We start from the raw sequence: 16,209 nt of genomic DNA, 5'->3' as shown, positions 1-16,209 counted from the left end.
AAAAAAAAAAAAAAAAAAAAAAAAAAGAGAAGAAAAAACAATAAAAACACATAACATAAAATTTAGCATCTTAAATCTGTTTAAGTGCACATTTCAGGGCCAGACATGGTGGTGGCTCACGTTTGTAATCCCTGGATTTTGGGAAGCCAACACAGGAGTATCATTTGAGCCCCAAAGTTGGAGACTAGCCTGGGCAACATATGGAGATTTCCTCTCTAAAAAATTTTTAAAAATATCTATGCATAGTGTTGTGCACCTGTGGACCCCGCTATATGGGAGATTTAGGGAGGATTACTTGAGCCTAGGAGTTTGAGGCTGAAGTGAGACATAATTGTGCCACTGCATTTTAGCTTGGGTGACAAAGTGGACCCTGTCTTAAAAAGAAGCTATACATTTCAGGGATGTTAAATATATTCACATTGTTATGCAAAAGACTTCTGGAAATTTTACATGTTGTGAAACTAAAACCCAATATCCGTTTAAGTAACAAGATCCCATTTTACCCTCTCCCCAGCGCTTGACAAACACCCTTCCACTTTCTGTTTTTATGAGTGTGACTACTTAAGCTATCTCATAAATAGAATCATATAGTATTCATCATTTTGTTTCTGGCTTATTTCAAATGACATATTTTCAAAGTTTATCTTAAAATGTGACAAGATTTCTTTGATAATATTTGATTTAATTATGAAAACATTTGATCTTTGAGTTCTGTGATATTTCATTGAATGTATATGTTACATTTTTGATGTGTTTATAAATTAAGAGACACCTGGGTTGCTTCTGCCTTTTGGCTTTTGTGAGTATGGGTACAATAAACATGGATGTTCAAATATGTCTTCTAGGTCCTGTGTTGGATATAGCTTCGTAAGAGTGGGATTGCTGTATTTGATAATTCCATTGTTAATTATTTAACAAGCATTTATAACATTTTTAAATAATGGCTGCTTCCTTCTTTTCTACAACAATCAACATAGGCTTTATTTTCATTGTATCATCAACAGATTTTGTGTTTTAAAAAACATGTAGTATATTTTTAAACATACAGTATGGTGGCCATTGTAATGAGATTTTATTTATTTATTATTTTTTATTTTTTGAGATGGAGTCTTGCTGTTGTCATCCAGGCCTGCTGTTGTCACCCAGGCAATGACACGATGGCTCACTGCAACCTCAGCCTCCTGGGTTCCGTAAATTCTCCTGCCTCAGCCTCCTGAGTAGCTGAGGTTACAGGTGCCCACCACCATGCCAGGCTAATTTTTATATTTTCAGTAGAGATGGGGCTTTCACAATGTTGGCCAGGCTGGTCTTGAACTCCTGACCTCAGGTGATCCATCCACTTCGACCTGCCAAGGTGCTGGGATTACATGCATGAGCCACCACGCCTGGCCTCATTTTTATTTTTATGAGTTTCTCTACAAATCATTAATTTTGCTTTTGTTTTCAAATGGTTTTTCCCATTTGAGTATCTTTTTTGATGAAAATTTAGTTCAATTATTTTTTCTTTCTTTGTTTTCTTTTTTTTTGGGGGGGGGGAGTCTCACTCTCTCACCCAGGCTGGAGTGCAATGGCGCAATCTCGGCTCACTGCAACCTCTGCCTCCTGGGTTCAAGCGATTCTCCTGCCTCAGCCTCCTGAGTAGCTGGGATTACAGGTGCCAAAGTTACTCTTTGTCTTCCACCATGATTGTAAGTTTCCTGAGACCCTCACCTGAAGCAGATGTTGTTACATCCTTCTTGTACAGTCTGCTGAACTGTGAGCCGAATAAACTTCCTTTCTTTATAAGTTACACACTCAGGTATTCCTCTATATGCAAACTAGTTAATACAGTCTATAATGCCTGTTTTCTGTTTTCTTATTGATAGTTTATCTGAATTTTCTATTTATTATTGCAAATGATGTCTTGATCTCCACAATTATGTTGCTATGTATTTCTTCCTTCACCTTTGTCAAAGTTTGCTTTATATATTTTGGAGCCCTTATGTCATATATACATATACATATAAATAGATATGATAGTTACAGATTCCTGGTAAATTGACTCATTTGACCATTATATAATATCGTGTTTGTCCTATGCTGTTATATACAAGCATATGTCCTATGCTATTATATACAAGCATATTATATACAATATAATTATTACCACCTCACCCAATTGTGGTTACTATTTGCACGGAATATAGATTTTTTTCAATTCTGTTACTTTCAACCTGTTTGACTCAATGCTAAAATGCCTCTCTTATAGACAGCAAATTGTGTACTTTTTAACTTAAGCTACTAAGGCATCTTATTTCTCTTTCTTTTTATAAATGTATGTATGTGTGTATTTATGTATGTATTTTTATTTTTATTTGTATTTTTTTGAGATGGCATCTCGCTCTGTCAACCAGGCTGGAGAGCAATGGCATCAATCTCTGCTCACTGCAACCTGCACCTCCTGGATTCAAGTGATATTCCTTCCTCAGCCTCCCAAGTAGCTTGGAGTACAGGCGTGGTGGCTAATTTTTGTATTTTTAGTAGAGACGGGGTTTCACCATGTTGGTCAGGCTGGTCCCAATCTGACCTCATGATCTGCCCGCCTCGGCCTCCCAAAGTGCTGGGATTACAGGCATGAGCCACCGCGCCTGGCCAATGTATTTATTTTTGAGATGAAGTCTCACTCTGTCATCCAGGCTGGTTTGCAGTGGCATGATCACGACTCACTGCAACCTCAACCTCCCAAACTCAGATGATCTCATTTCAGTTTCTTGAGTAACTGGGTTGCAAATGTTTGCCATCCCAAACTGAGATAGTTTTTTGTACCTTTTTCTGTAGAGACAGTTTTTTGCCCTGTTGTCTAGGTTGGTCTCAAACTCCTGAGTTAAAGTGATCAGCTCCCTCGGCCTCCCAAAGTTCTGAGATTACATTATTTTTATTAAGTAATTTAACTTATTTTTAAAATGACTGCTTAAAGATATAACGTTACTATTACCAGTTTTATTGTTGTTCTTTAAGTTTAATTAAATTTAATTTTATGTTCCAGGATACATGTGCAGGATGTGCAGGTTTGTTACATAAGTAAATGTGTGCCGTGGTGGTTTGCTGCATCTGTTAACCCCTCACCTCGGTGTTAAGCCCTGCATGCATTAGCTATTTATCCTGATCCTCTCCCTCCCTGTGACAGACCCCAGTGTGTGTTGTTTCCCTCCATATGTCCATGTGTTCTTATTGTTCAACTCCCACTTATAAGTGAGAACATGTGGTGTTTGGTTTTCTGTTCTTGCGTTAGTTTGCTGAAAATAATGGCTTCCAGCTTCATCTCTGTCTTTGCAAAGTACATAATCTTGTTCCTTTTTATGGCTGCATAGTAGTCTATGGTGCATATGTACCACATTTTATTTATCCAGTCTGTCATAGATGGGCATTTGGGTTGATGCCATGTCTTTGCTATTGTGAATTGTGCTGCAATGAAGATACACATCCATGTATCTTCATAATAGAATGATTTATATTCCTTTGGGTATACACCCAGTAATGGGATTGTTGGGTCTAATAGTATATGTGGTTCTAGGTCTTTGAAGAATCACCATACTGGCTTTCACAATGGTTGAACTAATTTACATTCCCACCAAAACAGTATTTCTGTTTCTCCATAGCCTCCCCACCATCTGTTGTTTCTTGATTTTTTAATAATCACCTTTCTGACTGGTGTGAGATGGTACCTCATTGTGGTTTTGATTTCCATTTCTTTAATGATCACTGATGTTGAGCTCCACATAAATGTCTTCTTTTGAGAAGTGTTTCGTCTTGTTCTTTGCTCACATTTTTTTTTTTTTTTTTGAGACTGAGTTTTGCTCCTGTTGCCCAGGCTGGAATTCAATGGCGCAAACTCAGCTCACTGCCACCTCCACCTCCCAGGATCAAGCAATTCTTCTGCCTCAGCCTCCTGAGTAGCTGGCATTACAGGCATGTGCCACCATGCCTGGCTAATTTTTTGTATTTTAGTAGAGGTGGGGTTTCTCCATGTTGGTCAGGGCTGGTCTCAAACTCCGAATCTCAGGTGATCCTCCCGCCTTGGCCTCCCAAAGTGCTGGGATTATAGCTGCGAGCCACTGTGCCTGGCCTTTGTTCACTTTTTAATGGGGTTGTTTAATTCTTGTAAATTTGTTTTAAGTTCTTTGTAGACTCTGGATATTAACCTTAGTCAGATGGACAGATTACAAAAATGTTCTCCCGTTCTGTAGATTCTCTGTTCACTCTGATGATAATTTATTTTATTTTATTTTATTTTATTTTATTTTAATTTTATTTTTTTCTTTTTCAGACAGAGTCCTGCTCTGTCACCCAGGCTGGAGTGCAGTGGCACGGTCTTGGCTCACTGCAACCTCCACCTCCTGGGTTCAAGCAATTCTCTGCCTCAGCTTCCAGAGTAGCTGGGATGACAGGTGCCTGCCACCATGCCCGGCTAATTTTTGTATTTTTAGTAGACATGGGGCTTCACCATCTTGGCCAGGCTCGTCTTGAACTCCTGACCCCATCCTCATCTACCCCCCTCGGCCTCCCAAAGCGCTGTGATTACAGGCGTGAGCCACCACACCTGGTGATAATTTCTTTTGCTATGCAGTAGCTCTTTAGTTTAATTATATCCCATTTGTCAATGTTTGCTTTTGTTGCAATTGCTTTTGACGTTTTCATCATGAAATCTTTGCCCATGCCTATGTCCTGAATGGTACTGCCTAGATTTTCTTCAGGGGTTCTTGTAGTTTTGGGTTTCACATTTAAGTCTTTAATTCATCTTGAGTTAATTTTTGTATAGGCATAAGAAAGGGGTCCAATTTCAATTTTCTGCATATGGCTAGCCAGTTCTCCCAGCACCATTTATTAAAAGGGAATCCTTTTCCATTGCCTGTTTTTGTCAGGGTTTTCAAAGATCAGATGGTTGTAGATATGCAGTCTTATTTCTGAGTTCTCTATTCTATTCCAATGGTCTATATGTATGTTTTTATAACAGTACCAGGCAGCTTTGGTTACTACAGCTTTGTAGTATAGTTTGAAGTTGGATATCATGATGCCTCCAGCTTTGTTCTTTTTGCTTAGAATTCTCTTGACTAAGCCAGGTGCAGTGGCTCACGCCTGTAATCTCAGCATTTTGGGAGGCCGAGGCGGGTGGATCACTTGAGGTCAGGAGTTCGACAAAAGCCTGGCCAACATAGGGAAACCCTCTCTCTACTAAAAATACAAAATTAGCTGGATGTGGTGGCACATTCCTGTAATCCCAGCTACTTGGGAGGCTGAGGCAGGAGAATCGCTTGAACCCAGGAGGTGGAGGTTGCAGTGAGCTGAGATCATGCCATTGCACTCCTGCCTGGGTGACAGAGTGAGACTCTGTCTCAAAAAAACAAAAAGAATTATCTTGGCTAGATGGGGTCTTTTGGGTTTTCATATGAGTTTTAATTTTTTTTTTTTCTAATTCTGTGAAGAATGTTAGTGGTAGTTTAGTCAGAATAGCATGGAATCTATAAATTACTTTGAGCAGTATGGCCATTTTTACAATATTCTTTCTATCTTTTTTATTTGTTTGTGTCCTCTCTGATTTTCTTGTGCAGCAGTTTGTAGTTCTCCTTGAAGAGGTCCTTCACTTCCCTTGTTAGCTGTATTCCTTGGTACTTTATTCTCTTTGTAGCAGTTATGAATGGGAGTTTATTCATGATTTGGCTCTCTGTTTGTTTATTGTTGGTGTATTGAAATGCTTGTGATTTTGGCACATTGATTTCGTATCCTGAGACTTTGCTGAAGTTGCTTATTAGATGAAGAAGCTTTTGGGCTGAGAAAATGGGGCTTTCTAGATCTAGGATCATGTCATCTACAAACAGAGACAGTTTGACTTCCTATTTGAATATCACTTATTTATTTCTCTTGCCTGGTTTCCCTGGCCAGAACTTCCAATAGTATGTTAAATAGGAGTGGTGGGAGAGGGCATCCTTGTCTAGTGCCAGTTTTCAAGGGGAATGCTTCCAGCTTTTGCCCTTTTATATTGGCTATGGGTTTGTCATAGATCTTATTATTTTGATGTATGTTTCATGAATACCTTGTTTATTGAGAATTTTTAACATGAAGGTATGTTGAATTTGATTGAAGGCCTTTTCTGCATTTTTGAGATAATCATGTAGTTTTTGTCTTTAGATCTGTTTATGTGATGAATTACATTGATTTTTGTATGTTGAACCAGCCTTCCATCCCGGGAATAAAGCTGACTTGAATTACATCGATTTTTGTATGTTGAACCAGCCTTGCATCCCGGGAATAAAGCTTTTTGACGTGCTCTGGATTCAGTTTGCCAGCATTTTATCGAGAATTTTTGCATTGATGTTTATCAGGAATATTGGCTTGAAGGTGTGTGTGTGTGTGTTGTTGTTTTATTTTGTTATATCTCTGCCAGGTCTTGATATCAGGATGATGCTGGCCTCATAGAATGAGTTAAGGAGAGGCCCCTTCTTTTCCATCATTTGGAATAGTTTCAGAAGAAATGGTACCAGATCCTCTTTGTGCCTCTGGCAGAATTCAGCTATAAATTTCTCTGATCTTGGACTTTTTTTGTTGGTAGGCTATTTGTTACCACCTCAGTTTCAGAACTTGTTATTGGTCTATGCAGGGATGCAACTTCTTCCTGGTTCAGTCTTGAAAGGATGGATGTGTCCAGGAATTTATCCATCTCTTCTGGATTTTCCAGTTTATGTGCACAGAGGTGTTTATAGTATTTTCCAAACATTGTTTTTATTTCTGTGGAGTCAGTGATGATAGCCCCTTTATCATTTTTTATTGTTTATTGCATTTTTCTCTCTTTTTTTGTTAGTCTAGCTAGCAGTCTATTTTATTAATTTTGTCAAAATTCACTGAGTTTTTTGAAGGGTTTTTGGGGTCTTTATGTCGTTCACTTCCACTCTGAATCTGGTTATTTCTTGTCTTCTGCTAGCTTGAAGTTTTGTTTGCTCCTGGTTTTCTTGTTCTTTTAGTTATGATGTTAGGGTGTCCATTTAAGATCTTTCTAGCTTTTTGATGTGTGTACTTAGTGCTATAATTTCCCTCTTAACACTGCTTTAGCTGTGTTCCAGAGATTCTGGTACATTGTCTCTCTCTCTTTTTTTTTTTTTTTTTGAGATGGAGTCTCGCTGTGACTCCCAGGCTGGAGTGTAGTGGTGTGATCTCGGCTCACTGCAACCTCCGCCTCCCAGGTTCAAGCAATTCTTCTGCCTTGGCCTTCCATGTAGCTGGGACTACAGGTGCCGGCCACCAAGCAAGGCTAATTTTTGTATTTTTAGTAGAGACGAGGTTTCACCATATTGATCAGGCTTGTCTCCAACTCCCGACCTCAGGTGATCTGTCCGCCTCAGCCTCCCAAAGTGCTGGGATTACAGGTGTGAGCGACCATGCCCGGCTACATTATCTCTTCATTCTCATTGGTTTCAAATAATTTTTTGATTTCTGATTTAGTTGTATTATTTACCCAGAAATAAAGAGGAGCAAGTTGTTCATTCAGGAAATTCATTCCGAAGTAGGTTGTTCAGTTTCATTGTAGTTGTGGGATTTTGAGTAGCTGGGATTACAGGTGCCCGCCACCACACCCAGCTAATTTTTTGTATTTTTAGTAGAGATGGGGTTTCACTATGTTGGTCAGGCTGGTCCCAAACTGTATCATGACTCTGTATCCAGCTTGCCCTTCTGTGTCTTTCAATTGAGGTATTCAGCCTATTACATTTAAGGTTAATATTTTTATGTGTGATTTTGATTCTGTCCAAGTGGTGCTAGCTGCTTATTTTGCAGAGTTGTCAATGTAGTTGTTTTATAGCATAATTGATCTTTGTACTTCAGTGTGTTTTTGCAATGGCTGATAATGTTTTTTTCTTCTTAACCTTAGTGCTTCTTTCAGGAGCTCTAGCAAGGCAGGCCTGGTGGTGATGTGTTCCCTCAGCATTTGCTTGTCTGAAAAGAATTTTATTTTTCTCCACTTATGCAGACTTACTATTGTTATTTTATTAATTGTTTTATTTGCTTCTTGTATCTTTGTTCCTCATTTTCTCTTTTTCTGTCTTTGTGTCTTTGTTATACTTACCTTGATATGCTTTTATTTCTTTCTCATTTGTTTTGTGTACATATACAAATATATTCTTGGGGTTACCTTGGGGGTTATATAAAATTTCTAAAAGATACAACAATGTATTTTAATCTGGTAAAAAATGAACTTCAGGCCGAGTGTGGTGGCTCACACCTATATTCCCAGCACTTTGGGAGGCCGAGGTGGGCGGATCACAAGGTCAAGAGATCGAGACCATCCTGGCCAATATGGTGAAACCCTATCTCTACTAAAAATACAAAAATTAGCTGGGCATGGTGGTGCACACCTGTAATCCCAGCTACTCAGGAGGCTGAGGCAAGAGAATCATTTGAACCCAGGAGGCGGAGGTTGCTGTGAGCTAAGATTGCACCATCCAGCCTGGTAACAGAGTGAGACTCCATATCAAAAGAAAAAAAAAAAAAAAGAACTTCAGTTGCATTCAAAAAATTTTTCTCATTATATCAGCCTTCAAATTTGTCATTGATGTCGCTAATTGTATATTTTATGTTGTATATTCACTAACAAATGTTTATAATGATTTCTATTCTTGTACCTGTCAAATTTTAGAGAATAATTAATATTTTTTGCACTATTATTATAATGCTAAGAAATTCCATTTTTGTGTATGTGCATTTTTTTCCCAGAGAATAATGTATTTTATATGATGTATTGTTTTGTTGAATCATGTTATTTTCAATAGCAGCAATGGTTTTCAGCACCTTTTATATGTAAGGCATATGAAAAGCCAATGTGCTTTTTCAGTATTTGGTTATTTTTGAAGGTTTTTTTTCTTTTTACTTGGCAGGACAGATATGCTGATGGTATTATTCTCACTTGATAGCTATTTTTTTCAGGACTTTGACTATATCACACAGTTGCCTTCTGGCCTGCAAGGTTTTTGTTGACAGTTTACTGGCTATCTCATAAGACTATGCTTGTAAATGACATGTTATTTTTATCTTACAGCTCCATTCTCTTCTTGTCTGTGACTTTCGAAATTGTGCTTATATATGTGTTTGTTATAAATATCTTTGTGTGTATCCTAGTGTGTTTGTTGAGCTTCTTCATTTTGACATTTTTTCTTTCAGAAATTTTTAGTTATATTTTCCTTTATAATTTCTGTTTTTTGGATATTTTAAATATTTTTGTCCTCATTTTTTCTGATTTTCTATAGTTCTCTGTGTCCTTATTTTACTCATTGAGTATTCAATTTATTTTCAATTTTTAAAATGAATGTGTACATCTTTTTTATGGTTTCTTTCTGAAAATCTTATAATTTTGGTGGAACGATTTTGCCCGATTTTGTATTCATTGTAATCTTTGATTAATATTTGGACATTAAATATAGCTACCTGTCACATTGTTTATAATGTAGCTTTGTCCTGGCATAGTCTGAAAACAATTATCTTGATTTGAGATCCTATGAGACTCTCAAACATGTTCTTTGAATGTGTCTTGTCTAAAATTTTGTGTTTATTTTTTAGTTAAAGGAGTTTCTGTTTCATCTTAATCAGCAATCATTTGCTATATCTGTTCCCTGTCTGTGGTACTGTAGTCTCTCTGTTGCTGTAACATTTAGCTTTGGTCTCAGCAGAACTAAACTGTAATTCCAAAATATACCACCATTTCTTTTAGCACTTTATGTTATGGGAGACCAGTTTCTGGAAAGGCCCCTAGAAGCAAGTAATATAGATGTATGTGCCAGTGTTTTATTTGTTTATTAAAAAAGAAACCAAAAGTTAGCAATTTACTTTGAAAGGCACCATGCTATATTGTTGAGTAGGAAGAACTGTGTTGGGCAAAGGTAACAGACTTTTCTTTTTCTTCAGTGTCTTTGCATTCCTGTGTACTCACCTGGGGAACTTTACACACTTATTTATAAGTTGTCCTCAAATGTATTTTGGTCAGTATATTTTTATTACATTTATATGTCTATGAAGGATTTAGGGCCTGTGGTATTTTATTATGGCATCTTGCTTATGTAGTTTGTATAATATAGGTTAGATTTGTAAAGTGTGTTTATCAGAGTCTAGTAAGTTGAATAATTTGTTGTTTTTATTTCTTTCAGCTATGTGCTCTTATTTTACCAAAGACCTTTGGCCAGAGCAAGACATAAAAGATTCTTTTCAACAAGTAATACTGAGAAGATATGGAAAATGTGAACATGAGAATTTACAGTTAAGAAAAGGCTCCGCAAGTGTAGATGAGTATAAGGTGCACAAAGAAGGTTATAATGAACTAAACCAGTGTTTGACAACTACCCAGAGCAAAATATTTACATGTGATAAATATGCAAAAGTCTTTCATAAATTTTTAAATGCAAATAGACATAAGACAAGACATACTGGAAAGAAACCTTTCAAATGTAAAAAATGTGGCAAATCATTTTGCATGCTTTTACACCTAAGTCAACATAAAAGAATTCATATTAGAGAGAATTCTTACCAATGTGAAGAATGTGGCAAAGCTTTTAAATGGTTCTCAACCCTTTCTAGACACAAGAGAATTCATACTGGAGAGAAACCCTTCAAATGTGAAGAATGTGGCAAAGCTTTTAAGCAGTCCTCAACCCTTACTACACATAAGATAATTCATACTGGGGAGAAACCATACAGATGTGAAGAATGTGGCAAAGCCTTCAACCGGTCCTCACACCTTACTACACATAAGATAATTCATACTGGAGAGAAACCCTACAAATGTGAAGAATGTGGCAAAGCTTTTAACCAGTCTTCAACCCTTACTACACATAAGTTCATTCATGCTGGAGAGAAACCCTACAAATGTGAGGAATGTGACAAAGCTTTTAACCGATTCTCATACCTTACTAAACATAAGATAATTCATACTGGAGAAAAATCTTACAAATGTGAAGAATGTGGCAAAGGCTTTAATTGGTCCTCAACCCTTACTAAACATAAAAGAATTCATACTGGAGAGAAACCCTACAAATGTGAAGTGTGTGGCAAAGCTTTTAATGAGTCCTCAAACCTTACTACACATAAGATGATTCATACTGGAGAGAAACCCTACAAATGTGAAGAATGTGGCAAAGCTTTTAACCGGTCCCCACAACTCACTGCACATAAGATAATTCATACTGGAGAGAAACCTTACAAATGTGAAGAATGTGGCAAAGCTTTTAGCCAATCATCAATCCTTACTACACATAAGAGAATTCACACTGGAGAGAAACCCTACAAATGTGAAGAATGTGGCAAAGCTTTTAACCGATCTTCAAATCTTACTAAACATAAGATAATTCATACAGGAGAGAAATCTTACAAATGTGAAGAATGTGGTAAAGCCTTTAACCAATCCTCAACTCTTACTAAACATAGGAAAATTCATACTAGACAGAAACCCTACAACTGTGACGAATGTGACAATACATTTAACCAGTCCTCAAACCTTATTAAACAAAATAATTCATACTGGAGAGAAACTCTACAAATGTCAACAATGTGGGAAAGCCTTTAAGCAGTCCACAGCTCTTACTAAGCATTAAATATTGGCCAGGTGCAGTGGTTTATGCTGTAATCCCAGCATTTTGGGAGGCTGAGGCGGGCGGATCACAAGGTCAAGAGATCGAGACCATCCTGGCCAACATGATGAAATCCTGCCTCTACTAAAAATACAAAAATTATCTGGGTGTGGTGGCACGTGCCTGTATTCCCATCTACTTGGGAGGCTTAGGCAGGATAATCACTTGAACCTGGGAGGTGGAGGTTGCAGTGAGCCAAGATGGCACCACTGTACTCCCGTTTGGCAACAGAGTGAGACTCTGTCTCAAAAAAAATTTATACTGTACAAAAACCCTACAAGTGTGAAAAACATGGCAAAGCCTTTAACAAGCCCTCAATTCTTAACAGACATAAGATAATTTATACTGGAGAGAAACTCTACAAATCAGAAAGATGTGACTACTTTTGACAACGCTTCAAACTTTTCTACCCATAAAAGTAATTATTCTGGTGAGAAATCCTAGAAATCTGAAGAATGAGATAAAGCCTTTAAATGATTGTCACACTTGATTGTAGGTAAGATAATTCATACTGGAGAAAACGCCTACATGTGTGAACAATATGGCAAAACTTTTAATGGTCACACTTTATTGCTAGGAAAGCATTTATACTTGAGATAAATTATACAAATATAAAGACTGTGAAAAAGCCATTATTATCTGCTCACATTTTACTCAACACTGGAGAGTTCATGCTTAATAAAAGCATTATAAGTGCAATTACTGTCAAAAGATCTTTCAGAAAATATAAGCTTTTTTAGTGAAGAGTATTTATTTTGAAGTTGAACATTACAAATATAAAGAGGATTGTAGTGCCTTTATCTGGGAAAACTGAAGCAGTTGATCAAACTTTGTTCAACATCAGGGAATTTGTATTGAAAAATTGTGCAAATATAATTTGGAAAAACAATTTTTCAAAAACTACAGCTTAGAAATCAACAGTTATACTAGAATATATTTTTTCCAGATGCAGTAAAAGTAAAATATTTAATCCATAATTAAGTCTATGCAAATATCAGAGAATTTGTGGTAGAAATATATAAGGTACTGACACTTCAGGTATACTAAATCAGAGTGCTGAGTATAGAAAATCTACAACTAAAGTTGGTAGAAAAGTTATTTGTATAGAACTTTAAGAGGATCAGAAGGTTTTTTGCAGAGTTATAATTACATTCAAAGTATACTTTATTTCTTGAAAAATATTACAGATTTTTTGAAAATTGAATAATGTCATCATTCAACTCTGAAATTATTTCCTATTGTTTCTTCATTCCTATTGGATTCACATGTGAAAGCATGGGATTAATTATTGCTGCATCAAAGATAAGAGAGAGTCTTTTATTTGTTTTTTGAGACTGAGTTTCACTCTTTTGCCCACGCTGGAGTGCATTGGCACGATCTCGGCTCACTACAACCTCTGCCTTTTGGTTTCAAGCACTCTCCTGCCTCAGCATCCCAAGTAGCTGGGATAACAGGTGCCCGCCACCACGCCCAGCTAATTTTTGTATTTTTGGTAGAGATGGGGTTTCACCGTGTTGGCCAAGCTGGCCTTGAACTCCTGACCTCATGTGATCCACCCGCCTCGGCCTCCCAAAGTGCTGGGATTACAGGCTTGAGCCACCATGCCCAGCCTATAGCATATTTTAATAGAGGAATACAATATATAATAACAGGGTTAAGTGAGGCATCCATCATCTGTAGCATTTCTCCTTTGTTTTACAAACAATCCAATTCTACACTTTAAAAAAAAATTTTTAAATGTACAATTAAATTTGTATTTACCACAGTGTTATTTTTATGGTCATAACAAAAATTATATATGAGTATAAATGAAATTCATTTCTAAATTCTTAATATTTTCTCATGCCAGGTGTGGTGGCTCACGTCTGTAATCCCAGCACTTTGACAGGCTGAGCGAGGGAGTGGATCTTGAGGTCAGGAGTTCGAGACCAGCATGGCCAATATGGAGAAATCCTGTCTCTACTAAAAATACAAAAATTAGTCAGGTGTGGTGGCATGTCCCTGTAATCCCAGCTACTCAGGAGGCTGAGGCAGGAGAATCGCTTGAACCTGGGAGGTGGAGGTTGCAATGAGCCAAGATCACCCCACTGCACTCCAGCCTGGGCAACAGAGTGAGACTCCATCCCAAAAAGTAAAATATTTTTTCAAATTTTCTATATATTTTTCTTTGAACATGTGGCCTGTCTGCCTGCAAACATACAGACTTTTAGTTTTGATTCACATAGAGTTAAATACATGTTAGTCTAAAGACAAATCTTAGGTGTAAGAAAATTATGGAGTTAAGTATGTGTGTGTATGAGTTTGTACATTTTTTCAGAAGGAAAGAAATATGGGAACAAAAATCATTTTAATATGGTGACTAGTATAAAACTAAAAACCTAAAACATGCTGAAAGCAAATGTATACTTTTTAGTTCGTATTGAATTTATTACTGTACAGTCTATGACTTAGAGTTCTGAATCTTCCCAAGCAAATGCTCTGTATATACTTGCCTGGTACTCATGCTAGACCCATACGTTTTTTGTTTCTTACATATTTTTCTGTTTTATCGTTTAGGAAGTATTCATTATGTGAGCTGGTCTGCGATTATAAGAATTTTTATGAAATTTAGTGCACACAAAATAATTTTTAGATGTAATTCCAAAAGTAGTGTGTTAAGTTACATTTTATTTAGTTGGAGCACTCCATTTTGTTCTTTTAAGAGAACAATATATAGGTTTTCTTTAGTGATTGTTCCTTTCACTTTTTATAATTGACATAAGTAATTTATTGAGTCAATTTGTTCAGCTAAGTAGTAGGGAGGCTTCATAAGTCATGAGGATGTTTTTATATATAAATGTAGCAAACATATATTACAGTTCTCACTGTGTAATAGAATATCCATAATAATTCATACATATTCCTGCTGAAGTTAGTTTGTAACTTCAAGTCAAAGAAGAAAAATATCAGTGGTGAAGATTGATTCTTCATATGGAGAGGGCATTTTTTTTCCAGACTGTAAAACTGAATCTTGCTGAATTTAAAGAGAAATTCTGGCCGAGGCAGATGAATCACCTGAGGTCAGGAGTTTGAGACCAGCCTGATGAATATGGTGAAACCCAGTCTCTACTAAAACTACAAAAATAGCCAGGCATGGTGGTGGTTGCCTGTAATCCCACTCGGGAGGCTGAGGCAGGAGAATTGCTTGAACCCAGGAGGTGAAGATTGGAGTAAGCTGAGATCATGCCATTGCACTACAGCCTGGGTGACAGAGCGAGACTCCACATCAAAAAAAAAAAATACCAGGCGTGGTGGCTCACGCCTGTAATCCCAGCACTTTGGGAGGCCAAGGTGGGCGAATCACTTGAGGTCGGGAGTTTGAGACCAGGTGACCAACATGGAGAAACTCCATCCCTACTAAAAAATATAAAATTAGCCAGGCATGGTGGCACATGCCTGTAATCCCAGTTACTCGGGAGACAGGCAGGAGAATCGCTTGAACATGAGAGGGGGAGGTTACAGTGTGGCGAGATTGTGCCATTGCACTCCAGTCTGGGCGACAAGAGGGAAACTCCATCTGGAAAAAAAAAAAGAAATTATTTTATTTTCTACTTCTCTTCAGATTTGTTTTCTTATGCACTTTCCAACTATGTATGCATCAAAGCCCTTCTTTTTCTGAGTTATAGCTACAGTTTTCTTACTGTTGTCTTCATGCCATTTCATTTCACATGGTACTTTGTAGATTTTGATGAGGAAGTTGGTACTTTTAATGCACACAAAAATTGGTTTTAACTGGAGAGTTTGCTTATCAGTATAACTTTCAGAACAGTTAAGATAAAAGGCAGCCAGGTGTGGCTCATGCCTGTAATCCCAGCACTTAGGTAGGCGGAGACGGGTGGATCACTTGAGGTCAGGAGTTCAAGACCAGCCTGACCAACATGGTGAAACCCTGTGTCTACTAAAAATACAAATTTAGCCATGCGTGGTGATGCACGCCTGTAATCTCAGCTACTCAGAAGGCTGAGGGAGCAGAATTGCTTGAACCTGGGAGGTAGAGGTTGTGGTGAGCCGAGATTGGGCCACTGCACTTCAGCCTGGGCCACAAGAGCGAAACTCTGTCAAAAAAAAAAAAAAAAAAAAAAGATAAAAGATGCAATACTGTCCACAGGTAAGATAATTAAATTAGTCGGCTTTGTTTTTAAAAGAAAAATCTTACTAGATTCTTATACAAAGTATGGCAAATATAAAACTTGCTTGAAAATATAGAAATTAAATTTTTAAGAGAGTTAATGGTAAGTAAACAATTTTAAATTTAATTTTCTATGATATACTTACAGCACAACTTACATTTCCATGCAGAATCTTTTATTTTTAAGTGTGAGTGTTAAAGGTCACAAAATAATGAAATGACTTCAGTGGATTTAAAATTTAGAAAAATATCTTTTCTGTATTGATTTTACAATTTGGAGAAATTTTTCACTCATTTTTTATATTTTTTTTAGTGGGAGAAGTTTAGTCTACAGTTTTTATTTTGAGTCACCAAACTGTAGCAGAGAAAAACATTTGGAGATCATGACAGCTTTTGGATTAA

At 37.1% G+C, this 16,209-nt stretch overlaps 1 protein-coding gene across 1 annotated transcript in view; it reads left to right on the top strand.

The window, feature by feature from the left end:
- Nucleotides 1–15,742, top strand: part of LOC116478771 (zinc finger protein 431-like) — a 46,299-nt gene extending 30,557 nt beyond the window's left edge. Inside the window, 2 exon segments of the mRNA XM_058424609.1 lie at nt 10,164–11,514; nt 11,516–15,742. Coding sequence (XP_058280592.1) covers nt 10,164–11,514; nt 11,516–11,603 — 1,439 coding nt within the window. The 3' untranslated portion in view covers nt 11,604–15,742.
- The last annotated feature ends 467 nt before the right edge of the window (nt 15,743–16,209 follow it).

Source organism: Hylobates moloch, unplaced genomic scaffold (genome assembly GCF_009828535.3).
Source record: "Hylobates moloch isolate HMO894 unplaced genomic scaffold, HMol_V3 SCAFFOLD_12, whole genome shotgun sequence".
NCBI classification, from domain to species: Eukaryota; Metazoa; Chordata; class Mammalia; order Primates; family Hylobatidae; genus Hylobates; species Hylobates moloch.
This window is presented reverse-complemented; position numbering and strand designations above follow the sequence as displayed.